The 20462-nt window shown below is 35.9% G+C and overlaps 1 protein-coding gene across 6 annotated transcripts in view; it reads left to right on the top strand.

Moving 5' to 3' along the window:
• TASOR2 (transcription activation suppressor family member 2) overlaps nt 1-20462 on the top strand; it is a 69129-nt gene that overhangs the window by 11934 nt on the left and 36733 nt on the right. For 5 of the 6 annotated variants that reach the window (XM_059912198.1, XM_059912182.1, XM_059912181.1 and 2 more), the window contains exons 2-10: nt 10705-10850; nt 11147-11242; nt 12331-12403; nt 15467-15558; nt 17684-17821; nt 17968-18098; nt 18180-18199; nt 18299-18398; nt 20254-20354. In XM_059912198.1, the coding sequence (XP_059768181.1) occupies nt 10705-10850; nt 11147-11242; nt 12331-12403; nt 15467-15558; nt 17684-17821; nt 17968-18098; nt 18180-18199; nt 18299-18398; nt 20254-20354 (897 nt within the window). Of the gene's footprint in view, nt 1-10704; nt 10851-11146; nt 11243-12330; nt 12404-15466; nt 15559-17683; nt 17822-17967; nt 18099-18179; nt 18200-18298; nt 18399-19089; nt 19674-20253; nt 20355-20462 lie in introns of those variants that run through there. The other variant, XM_059912207.1, reaches the window with a different exon arrangement.

Raw genomic sequence — 20462 nt, 5'->3', positions numbered from 1 at the left:
TTTTCCTATATGTTTTCTATTTGTTCAGTACCATAGCGGCAATGATTCTCTAGGAGCTCCTGATTAGTTTTCCTCTAGCTAGTGCAGATATGGTCCAGGAAATGCATATGGATGTCTTAGATTACTTGGTTAAAACATGAGCCAAAAGGAAGGACGTCCTTAGATCAGGCCAGACACCACACACACACACACACACACACACACACACACACACACTCCATTCAACTTTATTTTTCATGAGTTTTGTTAGGGCTGTGTGGCTTAGTGGGAGGGACAAGCACCCCCATCCCAACCCCGGGTGCTGGTATCAACATCTCCTGGGCATATATGGAGTATCCAAAACCATATTCAGTAGACCTTTTATTTTTGTAAATTACACAGCAAAACCCCATGAAACCATAATCAGCGAGTTTACTAGACAATAATGGGAAAGCTTTATAGCCGCGGTGAGTTAGAATAACTTGGGGTCACTGTAGTGAAAAGACATGGATTTCGGGTTAGGTCTGGGATTTGCAATCCAGAATGGTTACTGAATAACCTGCAGGCAAGACCTTCGAGGAAATTGAAGCTTGGAGCGATCGTTGTAAAATAACAATAAAACTGTCCACCTAGGAGTACTGGGAGACGTCAGAAACAGGGAACTGAGGACACTCTGCTTGTCCAGCCCTCGGACCAGACCGCGGCTCCCGGACCCGGCTACCCGGCTGTGCGCATGTGCGGGGCTTGAGGTTCGCCACCCGCCCTCGTTGACTTCTAAAGGCACAGCCCGCGCCGCCCCCGCCACACTGGCTTTCGCTGGCGGGAGGGGGCCGGAGGGGCCAGCTGGGCAGAGGGACAGCCTCCTCCCCCACGCACCATGAGGTGAGGAGGAGGGGCTGGCCCTCACCCCCAGCCAGGGGCTCCTGGAGACACCTGCGTCCGGGTTCTCCTGCCTGGCCGGTGAGCTGCCTGCCAGAGAACTGGGTGACGAGGAGACTGGGAGAAGGGACAGACTGGGTGTCCCACCTTCAGGGAGCTTTAGGGAGTAAAGCTTTGGTGGGGCCGCCGAGGTAGGTGGTGAACAAATGGTTCTATGTACTAAAGGGTTTACGGAGCGCCTTTGCCTCCTGACTCATGGGATTCTGCGAGCGTGGAGTGGGGAAACCCTTGCCGAACTGCCAGAGAGATGGCATCACTCTTTACAACTCTTCTGTGTGTGTAGACTTACAGTATTTTAGGAAATCTTCTGAATTGTAAAGCAGTGATTCCAAATGGACTTTTGCACTTCAAATAATAGCAAGGGTATCTTGGTTTTTATTCTTTCTGTGGGTGATTATCTTGACATTAGAAAACATTTAAACTTTTGTACATGGTAGACTTTTTTTAATTTAAAAGATTTTTTTAATTTAAAATTAAAAATTTTTAATTTTTAACAACTTAAAAATTGTTATAAAAATCATACATTTCTCATTCTATAGTATTTTCTATTTTTTAATAGAGAAGCTTTATCTCATGGGTCTCTTACTGTTTTGGCTTATGGGAAATGCTGTTTTCATTCATTTACTTTGTGTTCATTTTAAAAAACTAAATTGCTACTACTTAGGGCCATGGGAGATCTTTTTTTCCAAAATGAAAATAGCTTTACTTCCCCAGATTATATTTATGCTTACATAAAATTTCAGATGATACGTAAACTGTAAAAAAATGAAACAGAAATTACCTGTACTTGACCTACCCAAAGATAACTTGGTAGAGCATTGAGTACTGTGGTGCTAGGAGCTCTGCTGGGTACTGAAGGGCTTTGTGAGCAAGACAAAGAGTATCTGCCTCTGTGGACCTTACATTCTGCTGGGGAAGATGGACACACACACACCCAAAAGTGAATTGACAAAATAGCTGTATGTTGTAATGAGTGATTTAAAGAAAATACCTACTTTAAGTAGGGTGATCAGAGGAGGTTTATCTGAGGGAATAACTTGAGATTTCACTAAAAGAAGAGAGGGAGCTAAGCCAAGGGCAAAACAGGAGAGCGAGCATTTCAGTCAGAAATAACAGCAAGTGCAAAGGCCTGAAAAGAGCAAAGAGCTTGAATGGAAAGACCAGGGTAGCTGGACCATAGTAGTAAGCCAGAGGAAGGCGGATCAGGTGAGGTGGAGGAAGCAAGCAGGGGTCAGATTTCACAGGGCCATGGCAGGGAGTGTGCTTTGTATTCTGGGGGGCAACGAGAAGCCGCTAAGGGTTTAAGTAGAGAAGTGAAGTGATTTGGAATATGGATTGATTCATTCAGTACATGAATGTTTATTGAAACCTTACTGTGTACCAGGCACTGTTCTGGGCACTGGGGTACAGCATGGAAAAGGATAAATTCCTGTATTCATGAAGCTAATAATCTAGTGGTGGGAGCATAATCAAATAAACAAGAAAAACATCAGATATTGATAAGCATTATATAGATGATGACCATTGTTTAAATCGTAGTATATGTTCTTAAGACTTTATGTATATATATACATACTTCTTTGTAATCAGATTTTCTTTCCCCTAAACAACTTATGGTAGGATTTTTTCTGTGTTACATTAAATGAACAGCTTTCTTTTATTTGGGAGCATCAATTTGTTTTTTAGATTAAGTATGGCCAAAATAATACTACATAAATGAAAAAAATACTGTGCAGCAACAAAAACTTATCTAAGTCATCTGTTTGGAAAGAAGTATATAGTAACTTCCTTTGGACAGTCTGACATGTGGCTCTCCTGCCTCATCCCACGTTCCAGCAGCCCCTCATGATAACTTTGACCTGTTAATGTGGTTAGTTAAATTTATGGATTTCCTATTTATTGAACCAATTCATACATTCCTAGAATGTACCTTAATTGACTTCTGTTATTATTTTAGTGTCCTTTGCCAGTACATATATTTTAGGAATTTAGTATCAATATTCATGAGATAGATCTATAGTTTCCTTTCTTATGTATTTTCTTTGTCAGATTTTGGTGTTAGCATTTGACTGCTTTATTTTAAAAAACGGGGAAGCTCTTCCTTTTTCTGAGTTTTGGAACAGATTAAATTGCATAAGTATTATTCTTTCATTTAATTATCAAATACATATTTACTGAACATTCACTGTGTGCCAGGCATTGGGCTGATGCTGGGTAATCACAAGTAGACAAAACAGACATGATTCCTGTCCTCAGAAGGCTTGGTTTATTAGGTAAATAGACATTAGTGAAATAATTATGATTATGTAATTATAAACCATGATAAATACTCTGAAAGAAATCATTGAAGATTTACTTTGACTGTTCTTTTCATGTATTTGAGTAAATGGTTATTGAGTTCATACACACTAAATATTAATTATTTTAAAATTAATCTAATATTTGTTGAAGATGTGATATGTAATTAGTTCTGTGGTAAATACATAAGGAAATAAAATGAGGTCTTCATAATTATAAAAGTTAAAATAAAAATAATGGTGATAGTAGCTACCATGGTAGGTGGTATATTGCACATTAAAAAAAAATTTTTTTTTTAATTAATTAATTTATTTATTTTTGGCTGTGTTGGGTCTTCATTTCTGCGCGAGGGCCCTCCCCAGTTGCAGCAAGCGGGGGCCACTCTTCATCGCGGTGCGCGGGCCTCTCTTGTTGCGGAGCACAGGCTCCAGACGCGCAGGCTCAGTAGTTGTGGCGCACGGGCCCAGTCACTCCGCGGCATGTGGGATCCTCCCAGACCAGGGCTCGAACCCGTGTCCCCTGCACTGGCAGACAGACTCTCAACCACTGCGCCACCAGGGAAACCCGTATTGCACATTTTTTGATTGAAGAAACTAAGACTTACATTAAGTAGACACTTCAGTTATGTCTGACACATCCAGTTGTACACTCCTCTGGAAATTCCACTAAGATTATAGTAAAAGAATAAAGATATAAATCCACAAAGATCAAGAGAGTGAGAAAGGAGAAGGTAAATGAAATCAGTATTTGGGAAACTACAAAAGAAGGTGGGTGGTCAATTACTAAACGATTCAGTGGATTAGAGAAGGCTGAAGGCTGAAAAGAGGTAAGCCAACAAGAGAAGCAAGCTGATTCCCTCCATAGAATCTGGAAAAGGCTCAGGATTTGGAGGTATCAAGTACTTCTCAGGGCAGGAATATGGGTGGAATAGAAATAGAAGGGGTGATTGATGATTTTATAATTTTGATGCCCTCTATCCTCTTCACTGCATGCACCCAGACAACTACCTTTCTTGTACCCTGACAGAAGATTGAAGGTTTACACTCAGCAGACATGAACTAGGCAGGCTCTAGACAGCTGAGGCAGGGGTGAAGCACCTAAGTAAAAATAAGGATTAAGTGAAAGTCAACATACTAAACAGTGAAACCAGAGCTGTCTTTTTCTGTGTGGTTCCCAGAACTATTAGTTAAGCTTATGCTTCCCCTAAACAAGATATTAAAGGATTCTTTTCTGGGGAAACTTAGCAACCCATGACAAAATATTTAACAGATATGGACTTTGCAAGTTCACTTGATTAAACAGCTGCATCACGATCGGATCACCTGCAAGAGTGAGGGCTGCTGGTCAGGAAGCAGTGCCCATGCACCAGACTTTCAGTTAGCTTTAAGTGCCTCACACATAAACATAAACAGACAGCTAAGGATCACCAGCCATTTGCTGGAAGTCTCTAACATAGAAGAGACCACGCAGGAATAAGCAAGTAGGAAAATAAAGGAACTTGGTAGAAATAGATTTACTGCTGGCAACAGAAGAAACTTCAACAAAATGAAACTGTAGTATCTTTAAAGAGAAAAGAGAAAATATAACTTACGTGAAAGAAGTGATTCTATTTTTCAAAAAGGGAGAGAAATTATTCAGGAAGCAGGAAAGGATTAGATAATAAAACTGAAGAACTCTCCTAAAAAATAGAATAGCCACAACAATTAGACAAAAAGAGTGAGAAAGTATTTAGAAAATAAAGGTCCAGTCAAGAAAGTTTTTCATCTAATCCAGTGGTAGGAAGAAAAATCTTCAACGAAATCAGTACTATAAATATGTGGGAGAATCTGGAACATGATACAATGGGTACCCAATGATACCAACAGCCAGTGTCATTGAGATGGGATATGTCATGAAAGGTTTCAGAGAGGCACTGATACTTGAAATCTGAGTAAGTATTCAAATGATAAGGAAGCCAAAAAAGGGCACTAGTGTATGCATTTTCAGGGCAATAGAAATAGCAAATGCAGAGGTAGAAACACGATGCACATGAGGAACTGCAAGCAGTTCATTATTTGAGAAATTCAGTATACTTTACAAAAAATAGCATGTATAGTTTTATAATAGTGCACCTTTTTTCAAAAAGGATTTGAGGTAGAACTGTGTGGATGTATTTAAGGTTCTTTAGAAAAAGTAGCAATATTGATTATATCATTCATTATGTCAAGAGGGGAGAATTAAATTGGGAGTCAGGAGACCAGGATTCTAGTGCAGTCCTACCACTAACTTGTTGAGACCTTAGTGTGGTAATGTTGTTGACTGCCTTCCCAGTAATCACCTCCCTTTTTCTTCACTTCCCCCAAACCACAATTTTGTCTAGGTTTTGGGGTAATCCCATACTTCAGGAGCAGTTTGGGCGGGTGAGAGTGGGGGTTTGTGTGACTATTAGTTACTCTAAGCTCATTATGGTAATTCCATTCTCTTTGGTTAGTGATTGTTTTAGGAATAAACGTGTGACTCAGTTCTGGCCAATGAGGTGAGAATGGGTGCCTGCAGAGAGAATTCTGCGAAAGCTTTCTCACCAAGGACAAAGGAAAAGATGCACTCTCCCTGCCTTCATCTTATTCTAGCTCTGAAGATGTGTTTGAGCCCAGTGTAGGGATGCGACAGAGCAGTTTTCAGGCTTAAGGGTTCCCTCCTCTGCTCCTGAAGCCGAGGATTGTTTTTAAAAATATGGTGCCTTTGTTGCTACTCCTTTTCTAAGCTGCAAGTGTAATCTGGTTTGGGAGGGTCTTTACTTCCAGCTCTGCTTTCCTCTTTGAGACCACTGTCACCAGGAGACACAACCCTTGCTTTCCAAAGGCACACACTCACTCTAGGAGTATTTTGTGAGCACATTCTAAGATCTCCAGGCCGCCCAGACACTTTCATCATAGAGACTTTTTCTCGTTTGTCTTGATAAAATCCAGGGTATAGCATAGTACTAGATACATAATAGTCATCACTAATAGTTTTGTTTAATGAAGGGTGAATCAAATACTACTTATTTAGGGGTGGGGAGAGGTTTTATTTGTGTTCTATTTGATTTTATTATTTCCAACCAGTAGAACATGGGTGTGGTTCTATAATCTGTTCATTTTGAAAGTTTTTTTCAGTGAGGCAAAAGTGATTCCTATTTTTCTCTGTGAAAAAAATTTTCTTTAGAAATTAAAGAATTGGGGGAAAAACACTTCAATTTATGTGTGTTATTCTTATAGAGCAAATTTAGCCTTTAGCTCTGGAGACTTGACAAAGAAGGGAAACATTACAAAATTGTACCTAATGCAAACTAGATGCTCAGTAAACATTTATTTATATAGTAGATATGCCCGAAATAGAACTATTCACTTTATGATTTAATTTTTTATTTTTTCGTTTTAGCATTTATGACATTAGCAGAGAACAGGACTATGTCAAAAATTCTGGGGGTATACTTGGTGAAAATGAATTAAGACCACCCTCCCAGCTACATTCCCTGTTAGAGAAGACCGAGACAGGGTTCATATCAGAAAAGAGTGGGTATTAAACTAAATGCTATAAGCTATTACTAATGACTCCAAAATTGAACAATACAATTTTTTAGATTTTAATTTAGACCATGTAAAATGAAAGGACTTTTTAAAAAATTATAATTTCCAGTAGCTACAAATTTCTTATTAGTCCAAAATTGATAGGTGATTAAGTTTTCAAATTGCATCAGAAAAGGTGTGTGTTCAAGAGAGATTGTCACACTCCTCTACGTGTATTTCTTTGAAATTATGATTTATTTTACTTGATTTTAAATTGAGATATTTTAAATAGTAGAAGTAATACATGCTTATGTAAGAAAAATCTAAATTGTAGTAATATATATAAGGCAAAAGTGTAAGTTCTCTTTTTTGTCCACTCTCCAATCACCATTGGTGTAAATACTGTTAACAGTTGGATTTCCCATCTTTCTACATCTTTTTCTGTATACTTTCAAACACATAATTTTTTATGGTTTTTTTTTTTTTTTACCAAAATGACATATAATACATATTATTCACTCAGTAGTATACAATAGATATCTTTGTACGTCAGTATATACAGATTTACTTTGTTTTTATTTAGTAATTGCAAGGTGTTTCCCTGTTGATGGCAATTTAGGTTGTCTCCAGTGTTTTTGCTGTTATAGGTGTTGGTGCATGGAACACCCTTGTACATAAAACCCCTGCACTTATGCTAATATTTCTGAGGAATAGATTCCCAGAAATGGAATGGTTATTTGGTATGCCCGTTTAAGTTTTTGTTACTTTCTGCCAAATTGTGTTGTAAAAAAGTTGTATATATCTTAAACTGGCAGTCCTTTGATGTCTTAAAGGTAAAGGTAATACATTTTAGGATTAGGTGATTAAAGAATGGGCTGTTCCTTCAACAACTATCAAATGACATACTTAGAGGAGATAAAGTATATAGGCATGGAGAGTATTAAAAGGTTTAGGTTGCATTCTACTAATAAGAGCCTTTAATGGCACATATTGTTGGATTCTGAGTGTTACTGTCTTTGATAAGTGCTATTGCTTAATTCACAAACAGGAGATGTGGTCATGTAAGTCTGGGGGAGATGTAGAAGTGGCTAGATTCTGTTAGGTTACTGTGACACCTAAGTTGTTGATGTTTGTTCATCTCATTATTTGCTTTCAGACCAGATGCTTATAGAATAGAAAATAGATACCTGTGGTATAACATCAGAAACTGGTTTATAATTTTCTTATCTCTCTTATTAGAAGTTAAAAAGAGAGAAAGAAGTGTCCTAAAATCAGACATTCAGTATCCTTGTGATGGATTTTGAGATGGGGGAGATTGATGCAGGGCACTTTGAGCAGAATCCAACTTGTTGTGTCAAGCTTGACCTAACTTTTAAGATCAAATCCACAAATGGCAGAGAAACGTGCCCAAAGCCAGGTGCTACAGGAAAGAGTGTTAACTCAGTTTTCAGAGCCATTTTGATTGAACTTCATTTTTTTCCATGTGCTCTCTGTTGGTCACTTAAACCATAAGGGACACTCTTTATGCTTTACAGACAGGTACTTTTCAAGTTACCTTCTTAGATGTTGCTTTAGATTTCTTTGTGGAATAGCCCCCTCTTCTTTCTCTTAATATTCTGATAATCTTGAATGTTTAACTAGAGCATGTGCATTGCTCAGCAAAAAATGAAGCTATCCATTTATTTAGTGCTCCTCATTTTGTACACTTGTTTTAGGCGGTTAAATGAAAGTGCATTGTGTTGGAAGAGACAATGTCAAATGTTTTCTCAATAAAATTCTCATTAGCTCCTTAATTATAGAGCAGGAAACTTGTGCTTTCTTGAGAGTATAATTGAGGTCATTTATTATGAAGTCATGAAAGATTCAGAATTTACTGTGGTTTTCCATTAACTTCTCTTTTGATATGCTTTTCCTTCTGCCAACTGTAAAATTATTACTTTTCTAACATACGGCTATTTGGAGAGTGCTGACATAAAAAGGAAGCATTTTTAACCATAAATAAATAGTTTTAGAAATTACAGTATAAAAGTACAAAATAAGTCATTTCTTACTTGTTCCTCCTTGTTTATTTTAAATCATTACCATTAGTCTTAGCTTTATTGGGAGCAGTACTCCCCACATTGTATTAGATAGGGTTTTTTAAATTGCATTATCTCTCACAGTTTTCAGTTTATTATTGTGCGTTGACGCTCAAAATTGGGGATATATGTAGTATTCAGTACTTCTGAAACTTAAAATCTATTAACATCTTGCAGAATTTAGGGAAGTTGATAATCATAGATTGGTCATTTCCAAAGCTATGACAACTTTTATTTCTTTCACTTGTAAGCAACATATTTCACAAATATTGAGCCTCATAGTATAATTAGATTTTTAAAATATTATATTGCCTTTTAAAAAATATTAAATACTAGGTTTCCAAAATTATAATTTTTAAAGGAATCCTGATATGCATTTGAGCTAGCAGTGCAGATTATTTGTAAAAGAAATTTGCAAGTGCATAGGCTTCCCAGTTTGTTTTGAGTAAGTAGCTAAAGAAAGCCATAATTTTTTAATTGTTATCACTGGTGTTTTGCTATTTGAATCTCTTTAGAATATCCATATTTTTTACAGCACTGGTATACTGATATTGAAAGAGAGAAGGTGAAACTGAGGAAAAATAAAAGTAAGATAGAATCGATATAGATCCGATGTGCCAACTTCAGAATATTCTTAAGTGTTTCATCCTCTTTTCTTTCCTTGCTATTTATAATCTTTTATTTTTGATACTAGGAAGTTTTGTTATCAAAATCATTTTTAAATTACCTTGGGAATTGAAGTGTTAGGACAGTTCAGTCCAAATTAATTTTACTGAAATGTTTGTTTTGATTTCTGTAGTAGTCTAGGGTTTTTTAATCTGTTGTTCATAAATTAATTTTAATTAAAAAGCTTATGTTTTTTTTAACTTTTGAACTTTAATGTAATTGGCAGAGTCCTGGTATAAGTAGGAAGCCATATTAATGTACTTATTTATACTGTAAGGCCAAAACTTCCAGTGTTACATAAATTATTCTCTCTATTATTTACAAATAATCAGTGTGTATCTTCCCCCCAACCTTGTTAAAGAGAATAGAGAGGATGTAAATAGAAAGGAGTAAACAAATCAAATAGTTAAATGTTATGAGAACTCATTAGGCTCAGTTCTTGCTAAGTGAGGACTCGTAAAATCAAAAGACACAAGGGCTCAATCAAGAGAATTACTGGATTGAGTCAGTAGTTCTCAGTTAGGAAACATGCCTCTCATGGGAGGGGTATACCAGCATTTCTGGGATGGCACACGGGTATGGTTTGAAAAAAGCACTTTCAAAAAAAGTAATAAAGTTTTATTTTTGTAAAATGATGATTTTATAATACAGCCCATAAGAAGTAAATTTTAATAGACATGTACAGGCTGGTGAGGAAGCCCCAAAGAAACATGATTTCTAATGTGTTTGCTGAGTGTGCAGTAGTAGGCCCCTTCCAAGGAACCTAACAGACTTCCTTGGGGATTTGGTGAGAAGACAGGAAGGGTAAGTTTATCAAAATGTGGCTTAGGTTTAAAAAAACTTAAGAATGAGAAGCATTGGTCTAAGCAGTTGCTGACCACCAACTTGACACTACAGTTGCATCTGCTTTTACCCAGTGTGGTTACAGCACCCAGCTTTAAATCAAAAGGGATTTATTCTTGCATTAAAAGTAATTCACCCTCAGTTATAATCCATTTTGGTTATTTTCACATGTGAGATCTTTTAAGATAGTCCAGATATGGTAGCCAAAACACATTGTAAATGTCTTAGTTATACAGGAAGGAAATAGATGATTATTTCCTATTATCATAGATGATATATTTACTATATCACTCTTCAGTGATATTTAGTGTGCCACTTTTCCCCATCCTTTGGTTATCTTAAACAGTTGCATTATTTTTGTTTGTGTTTTACAGTTTTTGAGACAGTGTCCTTGAGTTCAGACTCTCTCTTCCAGAGCGCAGTTTCAATTCTCCATACTTCTTACTTGGACTCTGCATCTGAGCATGGTTTTCAGTACAGTCAAGTGACTTTGGTGAAAAATGACATTTTCTTGAATGAGGTGAGGTGCTTGGTACACACTGTGTCTGTGTGTTCGTTTTATTTTAGTTTTAAAGAAATAGACCCATTATTTTTGATATATAAGCCTAGTCCTTTTTAGCTATCACATTTCAGCTGAGATAAAAGATCCTTGGAATTAGTCACTTGAAAGGTAATTATAATATATTCTAGGGAACAGAAAAATAATAAATTTCATTAGTCTTTTAGCAGGAGGAATTCAGATGATGCATTTTTAAAAATTAATTTGCAAGGCAAAATAACATGTTTATAACATTTGATTATTCTCTCCTTATACAGTACAAAACTTTTTACCAAGAAAAAAAAGCAAGTAACTATACTCACGAAGAACTTCAGGAAACTTATGGGTTTCTTCTGTTTGAAACTGAAAATCAGGTAAGGGAATTCGGTCGTAGAAAAGTAATTTTGTGATGTTAATGTACAAAATTAATTATATCATTAAAGTTAAATATTGGTATTTTAGGTCTGTAAAGTTTGTAAGATTACCAGTTCATCAGTCTTTTTTGTTAGTTTGGTGGCAATGTAAATGACAGTGACAGCTTGTCATGAAAGAGATTTGATTTCTACAACTTTTCATAGGTTTTCTTTAGTTTTATCTTGAATACATTTGTAAGCTCGTGGTGAGATTTTGATTAATACAGATTTCTTAAGTATTAATAATGACTTTTAATGGAGTGAATGGATATTTTCTATTCTCGATTATTGTTTAGATAGATATTTTCTATTTCTTGTGGAGGTTTTTCAAGTTTAAATTACATGGTTTTGGGGGCAAGGTGAACACGTTCAGCATTCTAGTTACTTGGAATTGTTTCATGCCTTATTTTGAAAATTGAGCATCCATATTGTTGGCTGTACCTAAATTGTGGAGAAGGAAACTACTGTGTGCAGGTATGTCTCCAGAGACGTGTGTGGCTTCTAGATACAGTTCAGCAATGCTAGAGATCTATAATCCAACTTAAAGTAATTCAAAGGTAGTATTTTGGTTGGGGTCATGATTTTTAAAGAACAGGGATAGATTTGCTAAAGAGTAATTAACATTAGCATATAACTTATGGATTATATAGTAATACTAGAGAGTTTATTTACTTAATCGTTGACTTCCAAATAAGATATGTTATGGATGCATACTTAAAAAAAAAAGGCATTTGGGGATAAGACATTTTCAAATATAGTGATTCCCAAGTGTAATTGAAAAAGAAATCTTCAAGAGAGGACTTATCTGTGAGCTTGTTTAATTTGGTTTTGCTGGTGACATTTTTGTTAACAGAAATAATAAAATTTCGGGAAAAAGTTTGAACTGTTAATATTAACTAAAACACAATTGCCTTACATAAGCTTACTTTGTGCCATGAATGCATACAATGTACAGATTCTGTATTGAAAGTTTTTATATAGATTATAGAGTTATTTCATTGACCCTCCCAAGAATGATGTGATAAGCAAAGTACGATCTTTTGTTTAAGGCAAAGTTGGTATGTCAGCGTGGGCTCTGTGTTGGCAGCAGTGCTATCACCACTCTGGGTGACCCAGGGAAAGGTACGTCTGTAAGGAAAAGGAATCTCTTTTACAAGGTGAAGTGGGGTTTAGTTAGTTACATAAGATACCTATGTTAAATGCTAGTTTGGTTGATGATAAATAGTAATCTTTGGAATCAGACCTTTAAACATATAAATGAGCTTTGAGTCTAAGACCTAAGGTTTTCTAATAGGAGTTACACGTTTTTTAAAAGGATGGTTGGACTAGAAAAGGTACTGAAGATATCTTTCAGTGCCAAGAGTTTAGTGCAGTCATCTGGGGCTAATGAGGATTTCTTCTGAACTGTCATAATGGCAGTAGGAACAGAGAATAGATGGAACTGACGAAACTTAGCAACTGTGGAATGTGAGGAGTAAGAGAAAGGAAATAATCAAATGTAAGGTTTTAAACTTACACTGCAGTGATATTGTCAATAGAAAAGAGACACGGAAGGAGAGGAAATTGTAGGGAAGCTGATGAGTTAAAAGAGAAAGGTAATCTTATTGTCAAGAATGTGGATTAGCACTAATTTCTTTAAACTTCACTTTACTCATCTGTAAAATAGATAAAACTATCATCTAGATTTGCTGTGAGGATTACATGAGACTGTGTCAAGTGCTTAGCTTGGAGCTTACACCTAGTAAACGCTCAGTAAATGAACACTACTACTTTAGTGAGCTAAATTTGAGAAATAATGAGGTGGTCATAAGTGTTTCTGGAAGCTGTCCTGCTGGTGGTAAAAATAGTTGGAAAAGGGATTAGAACTGGAGATTGGGGTTCAAGGTGGCAGCGGGTGGGTGTTAGTTGAAGCCAAAAACATTGTTACATGGGGCAGCAAAGATGGCAAAGAACAGAACTTTCAGGTGGTTATGGGAGCAAGGGATGGGGCCATGGGGCAAGGCTAGGAAGAGGGAGTTGAGAGCAGTCCAGAGGATGAAGAATCAGGAGGTGGAGTTTCACAGAGAAGAGAAGGCTGTAAGGAGGGGTGTTAGCAGTGTCAGATGCTACAGAAGTTGGAGATCAGCACTGAGAAGGATTACTGGGCTTTATGGCTACATTCCTGGGCTTCATGGCTACATTCCTGCTGACCATTTCTTTTAAATAGCAGCTTTATTGAGATAACATTCACATACCATTCATTTCACCTGTTTAAAGTATACAGTTTTTTTAGCATATTCACTAAAATGAATATGCAACCATCAGCACAATCAATTTTAGACCATTTTCATCAGTCACTCCCCACTCCCACCAGCCTAAGCAACCAGTACTCTACTTTTTGCCCCTATGGATTGGCCTGTTTCAGACATTCCATGTAGATGGAATCGTGTATGACCTTTTGTGACTAACTTTTTTATTTAGCTTAGTGTTTTTGAGATTCATCCATGTTGTAGCATATACTTCATTCCTTTTTTGACTGAATAATATTCCATTGTACCACATTTTCTTTTTCCATTCAGTAGTTGATGGACATTTGGTTGTTTCTACTTTTTGGCTATTATAAAAAATGCTACTATGTACATTCTTGTACAAGTCTTTATGTGGACATGTTTTTTCATTTCTGTTGGGTTTATACCTAGGAGTGGAATTGCTGGCTCATATGGTAACTCTGTGTAAAACAAATGTTTTTTTAAACTTATATTCAGCTCTTCTAAAGGACATGAAAGGGGATAAGTTCATAACCCCAATAACAGTTTACCTAAAACCTTTTTTTCTTCTCCCCTACTCTTTTTAACTCCCCCTTCTTTTCATTATGAAAAATGCTAACATAGAAAAAATAGAGAGCATAGTATAATATACCTATCACCTACATTTAACAGATAATGTTTTCCATTATTCTCTTCATTTGTTTTAAAAAAAGTTTTTTTTTTCTGAAAATTGTGAAAGTGAATTACAAGCAAACACCTCAGCTTACATCTCTAAAAATTAAGGCCATTTTTCTGCTTTACTGCAATCGCATGAGTTTATTGTTGATGTTTGAGAGGCTGGCTTCAGTAGTGTGGTGGACTAGATAGAGGCTGGATTGCTCCTATAAATACACAATCTTCTTCATCACATGTACTGGGGGTAATAATAAAATAGCACTACTGCCTGTGTGTGTTCTATAGTTTTGGGCTCAAATAGAAATGGATAGTTCTGTGTATGAAAGTAATCCTTTGTATTACTGTAGTGTATTGTAGTTTTAAAAGTTTATGGATCTTTTTAAATCTTCCTGAGAACCCTGTGATTTATGTATCTATGACTCATGCCCATCCTGTCCACTTAAGTGACCTACTCCTCAGTCACATGGTTATTATTAGCAGTAAGTGAAAAACCTGGAACTGGAACCCAATCTTCTGGCCACAGGTTTACTGCTCTGTCTGCTGTATCCATGTCCTCACCATTGTCTTTTATATTTCAAAAGAGATACTTCAGGAATATCTCTGAAATGTGTCCTTTCCTCCTTATTCTCAGTGCTGCTGCCGTGTGGGGATCCTCCTCTCCTGTCGTAACTTACAGGAGTCTCTCGCCTCTTGAGACTCACTTCCCTATTAAGCTGCAGTGGGCTGTGATGTGGCTATAGTGGTGAACAAAACAAATATAACCCCTGCCTCCCTGGAATTCACAGCCCAGCAGAATAAGCTGCTTGAAGGCAGGACCTCGTTGTATTTCCCTTTGTGTCACTGCTGCCTGGCACACAGCTGCCGTGTAGTAGACCTCAGCACACATTCTTAAATATGAGTACTTACTGAGATTTTTTGCAAAAAATGACTTGAGAATCAGATTACCATAGGCCTTTTCACTGAATGATTGCATGGAGAAAAAACAGACTCACGAAGACTTTTCCAAAAATGTGATACTCTTATCCCTTTTCAGTTACTGTACCCAAATAGAAAATTAGTTGTCAAACAGATATATTGTATCTTAGCTCTAATGTTGCCATACCTTTAGAATATCTCAAATAGTTTTTAAAAGGTAAGCAGTTTCAAAATAGTTTTTTAATGTTAGCATTTATTTGTCTTTTGTGTTGTCTTGTTCAGTTAAAGGTAACCCATGTGTAAACAATCTTTTTAAAGTGTAAATTAATCTATTTTTATACTTTTATAGGTGTATACATTTCCAAATACTCAGACTATCTTCATGCAAGACCTTGGTATCATGGGAAGTCTGGTTATGTTGTAATTTTTAATCTAATTAAGGTAAAGCCTAAATGTGCTTCTGTGTAATTTTTCTTTTAAAAACGAAAGATTATCAGTCTGTGACAATGTTCTTGGCAGATCATTTGCTACACATAGTCCTTGCCAAAGACAGCTATCTAAAGTCATAAAAAATAACTGCTTTTTGCTTTCCTTTAAGGACAAAGCTTTTTTAAAATTCATTTAATAGATGATCTATGAATATGTTTTTTTAAAAAGCTTCAAAATAATACAACAGGTATTCAGTGAAAAGCTTTCCTCTCACCCTGTCCCGCAATGCCACTTTTTAAATAGTAAATAACAGAAAACAAGTAGCTGCTTATAAAATAATGTGATTTCAGTTATAAGAGATGAATTTAGAAAGCAACATTCATTGTCCGATTTAAATTGTCAAAATGAGAAACCTTTATATATTTTTTTAATCCCTAAAACATTGAGACCTTGTTCACAGTTTCATGGGGCACCTGCAACTGATGATCTCAGAAATTTTTAAATGCCCTTAAATAGTCCAGTATAAAGGAATCACGCAATTAGAATTTTCACTCAAATAGTAGGAAAACTCTTATTTTAGAGGTTGGGGGGCTTTTTGAGGACATATTCTGTGGTCTTATTTTGTTTTTGCTTTTGTTTTAGCTTTCCTACTATCTTAAGTTCTTTGGTTATAAACCTAACACTACTGATTTTTTTAAGAGTGTGAACTCTTCATTTTCCAAAATTTGTCCCCAAGAACTGGAGGGAAAGTAGCATTGCATTGGCTCATAGTCACTGCTTCCCTCCCTTACTCTTCCCTCTCCTGCTCTGTGATAAGTGCTGTAGTTCTGCCACAGATGACGTGCCTGTCAGCTCAGATAGCAAACATTTTTTATTTATGTCAGATTGTGCCTCGCCATTGGTTTCGTGCCCCCGTATCCCACCCTGTCTGGTGGATACTGCTGTTTAGTTTTTGCCTATATGCTCTCAGTCTTGCTTACTTTACTGCTTAAAAGTCAGCCCTGCCCAACATCATAAGCTGTTTGATGGGGAGAGGATACAGGTTTTGATTGCTCACTGAAGTACCATTTATATTATTTGTCTTCTTAGTATTGCCTTTGGTGGTCATATTGATGAAGAGGCGGGACATTAACAGCAAACATGTATATATGTTCTTTATTAGGCTACTTTTAAATCCTAGAGTAAGATTATTGCTATTTGAAGACATTTGATTAGTCTTAATATTTTCATTCTAGGGAGAAGTCAAGTTTTTGTTTGAGAATTATACAACTAACTATACTAGCCCATATTCTGGCTATGATTGCCATGTGGCTGCAAATATATGTGTATATATATATTTTAAGTAATGCATCTTGTAAAGATAAAATAAAAATTGCCTATTATTTCACACCTCATTTTGGTATATATTTTGTGTATTTTCATTTTTTTCATATATGTCATTATATTATTCAAGACAGCTTTTAAAATCATTGTGTGATCTTTCATTGCATGATAAGCTTAAAAGTTCTTTTTTTCCTTTTTCTGGGAGATACGTAGCCCTTGATAAAGAGAAATCCATAATGGAAAATACTATCAGCTGTTCAATAATCAGGGCCATTGGCCTGTGAACTGCTTTACTGTGTATTTGCTCCTTGCTGGTTTACCAGGTCCTGGTGTAATAGAAGTATCTTGGTCTGTAGCTTACTATTTTATAATTTAATACTTCAGTTTAGAAACTCATCTTTTGAAATTTTAGATTTCACTTGTCATCTTTTATGATAATAGTCATTGAATAGCTAATCTGTTTGGTGGGCTATATAATTTCTCTATTAAAGAAATGGTTCTCCTAAATTTGGGGTAATTCATGTACTCCTTTGATACTGTGATAAAAGCTGTGGACACTTGCCTGAGAAAGATGCCCAAACATATCAGATTTTATTTTTTTAATTTTAAGGGTTAAGTACAAATTTAATGGGGTTCATGGATAATTAAAACTATTCTTGGCCTTAAGATAATTTTCTAAGAACCATAGTTCTTAACACAGTTAACTGTTAGTTAAAACACATCTACATCTTTATTAGGCTACTTTTAAATAAATCCTAGAGTAAGATTATTGCTATTCGAAAACATTTGATTAGTCTTAATATTTTCATTCTAGGGAAAAGTCAAGTTTGTGTCTGAGAATTATACAACTAACTATACCAGCCCATCTTCTGGCTATGATTGCCACGTGGCTGCAAATACTAACAAGGTTTCTCACAAGACAAGTCATTTTCGCGCCTTTGAACTGAGTCAGGTATAGTCACCTGGGAATAAATCATTTCTAAGGTACATTTCTAAATCTAATGAGTTAAATTTTGGGGTTGGGTAGGGTTGAAATAAACTTGATGCACGTGGAATTCTGTAGTATTACCCTGATAATACTTATTTTGCTTCTTCCAGTATTACCTCTACGAACTTTCAGGCAGCACTGTTATTGAGCGACCCAGACAGATCTGTCCTTATATGATTGTAGCTTTTCAGTACAGGGAACCTAAAAAGATGGCAGCACCAGCTCATAATCATAAAAGCATGTAAGTAATTATGTGCATACTTTGTTTTACTGGATTTCTTTCATTTGCTCTTATAAAAAATGCCTCTTTTTTTCCCCCTAGACTTGAACTCAAAGAAAATGGTAAGAAATTATTTAATTGGTTCTTTTAGCTGTTTCTTTAAGTAAATGTTTTGTTCATAAATAAAATAATCAGTTTCTTTCTTACCCTCATTTCTTAAGTTCTCATCTCTCCATGGAAAGGGAAATTAATTATTCAAGGCTGTCTGCTGTGTGATATAACTCTTTGGTCCTCTTACGGTACAGTGGTTCCAAAACAACTGTAAGTATCGAATGAGTGCCTTTACTGATGCTTGTATAATTTTTTGATTCTCATTTTGAGGTCTTGCTTGTTGGCACTGGTGTGAAATACAGCAACTGTACTTGGTTTTAGATTACTCTTGGGGAGATGTATAGAGCACAGGGCCATGACACAGGAGACCTAAATTCAGATCTAAATCTGACTGTTGCCTTGAAATAAGTTAGTTTTATAATCTTTGACAAATCACTTTTTATATTTTAGTATCTTAATCCATTTATGGGAAAATGATCTCTCAGGCTAAATTAATTTACTTGATGCTAGAAGTTTGACTTTCCCCAAGAAACAAATTGGACTTGCCTAGATAACAGATGCAACAGATTCTAGCCACTGAATTCTATTAGAGTCTTTATAAGATTTGCAGTATCTAGTTTTTTAATTTTCACATGATTTTCCTAGACTAGTATTAGAGTAGCTTTTACATGTATTTACATTATGATGAATTAAAGTATTTGCTTCTGCAGAGAGAACTGTGAAGGGCATCTTGTGATATCTTTTTGTTTAATCTATTCTTAGTTTGCACCCAAAACTGTTGAAAGTTAGACATGCTTTAATTGAAAAATAAAATGAAAACTGGTGTGCTATTAGAAATCATTTTCTTTCTACTGGCCTTTTTTAAGAAGAGAGAGGGAATTTATAGCCCATAGAATTACGAGTTACGAATTCTGTGAATAAATAAATGGGAGAGAAGGGAAAGTTCTTCCTCACTATAGAGTGCAACTAATAGGTATAGAAAGAGTGACGGAATTCGGAAATCACATTTTGGCAACATCATAATAATCAATGGAGGCTTGATATAGTAGGTGAAAGTTTGATGGTATTTACATATCTCACAAAGGAAAAAATAAGGACTTTACAATGGAAGAAGCTGCAGATACCATCTTAGCTAAGTGGTTAAGTTAATGTCACCAGGAGAGGAATAAACATCATGTGCTTCCTGATATGATGCACAGAGAATAACATGATATCAGTCTGTGGTGCTCCTGCCAATCTAATCAGGAAGAAATGTTAGACATGCCCAGATTGAGGGACATTCTGCAAAATAAATGGTCTATATTATTCAGAAATATCAAGGTCACTGAAGATAAAGAAAGACTAAGAGACTGTTGCAGACTGAAGGAGACTAAAGAGACATACGTAAATGCAATGTGGCATCCTGGATTGGATCCTGAGCCAGAAAAAAGTACCTTCTTTTGTTACAAGGGACCTTAGTGAGACAGTTGGCAACATTTGAATAAGGTCTGTAGGTTAAAAAACTGTCCTGTATCATTGTTAATTTCTTGATTTTTGCTAATTGTTTTGTGGTTATATAAGGAAATGTTTTTCTTAAGGGTACACATTAAGAAGTATTTGGGGGAAAAGGAGACATCTGTAAGTCTACAAGTATTTCAAAATGAGTTTTAAAGAAGGAAAAGGTAGTCAGGGGAAATGATGCAAGTCTGGCTGCAGTTCATCCTGTGGCACTGAATGGTCGGCAGTCCCATATTATCAAAAGTTTTCAACTCTTACGTAGTGTAATTTCTAGAAGATTCTCATTCCAATATGCATAATTCTTCCACATGTCTGGATATTTTGGTTATAATGGAAATGCATGCATTCAGAAAATGTGAACACATTTGCAGACCATGGTTTATGAGGTCACATACTCAAAAATCTGTAATATTTACGAATATGTACATTATTTGACCTGGAGTTTATAGATTTAAGAATTTTTTGTGGTTACAGTATTTTTGTTTGCTTTATATTAGAAAACCAAAACTTATGAAGGTGTAGTTTTAGTGTTTATTACATTACATGATATTGTTATTTTGTTTTTTAGACCACATGAACTAGATTTTAAGTATGTAATGAAAGTGTCGTCTTTGAAAAAAAGACTACCAGAAGCTGCTTTTAGAAAACAGAATTACATGGAGCACAAAGGTCTGTTCACATGTCATGGTACACTGCATGTCCTGAGCTTTGTTTCAGTTATTTTCCACCCTTTCTTTCATACACACATGCACGCGCACATGTGCACTCTCTCTCTCT

The sequence above is a fragment of the Balaenoptera ricei genome, chromosome 2, assembly GCF_028023285.1.
Source record: "Balaenoptera ricei isolate mBalRic1 chromosome 2, mBalRic1.hap2, whole genome shotgun sequence".
Taxonomy (NCBI): domain Eukaryota; kingdom Metazoa; phylum Chordata; class Mammalia; order Artiodactyla; family Balaenopteridae; genus Balaenoptera; species Balaenoptera ricei.
The sequence above is the reverse complement of the archived record's forward strand: the minus strand, read 5'-3'. Positions and strand labels throughout refer to the sequence as shown.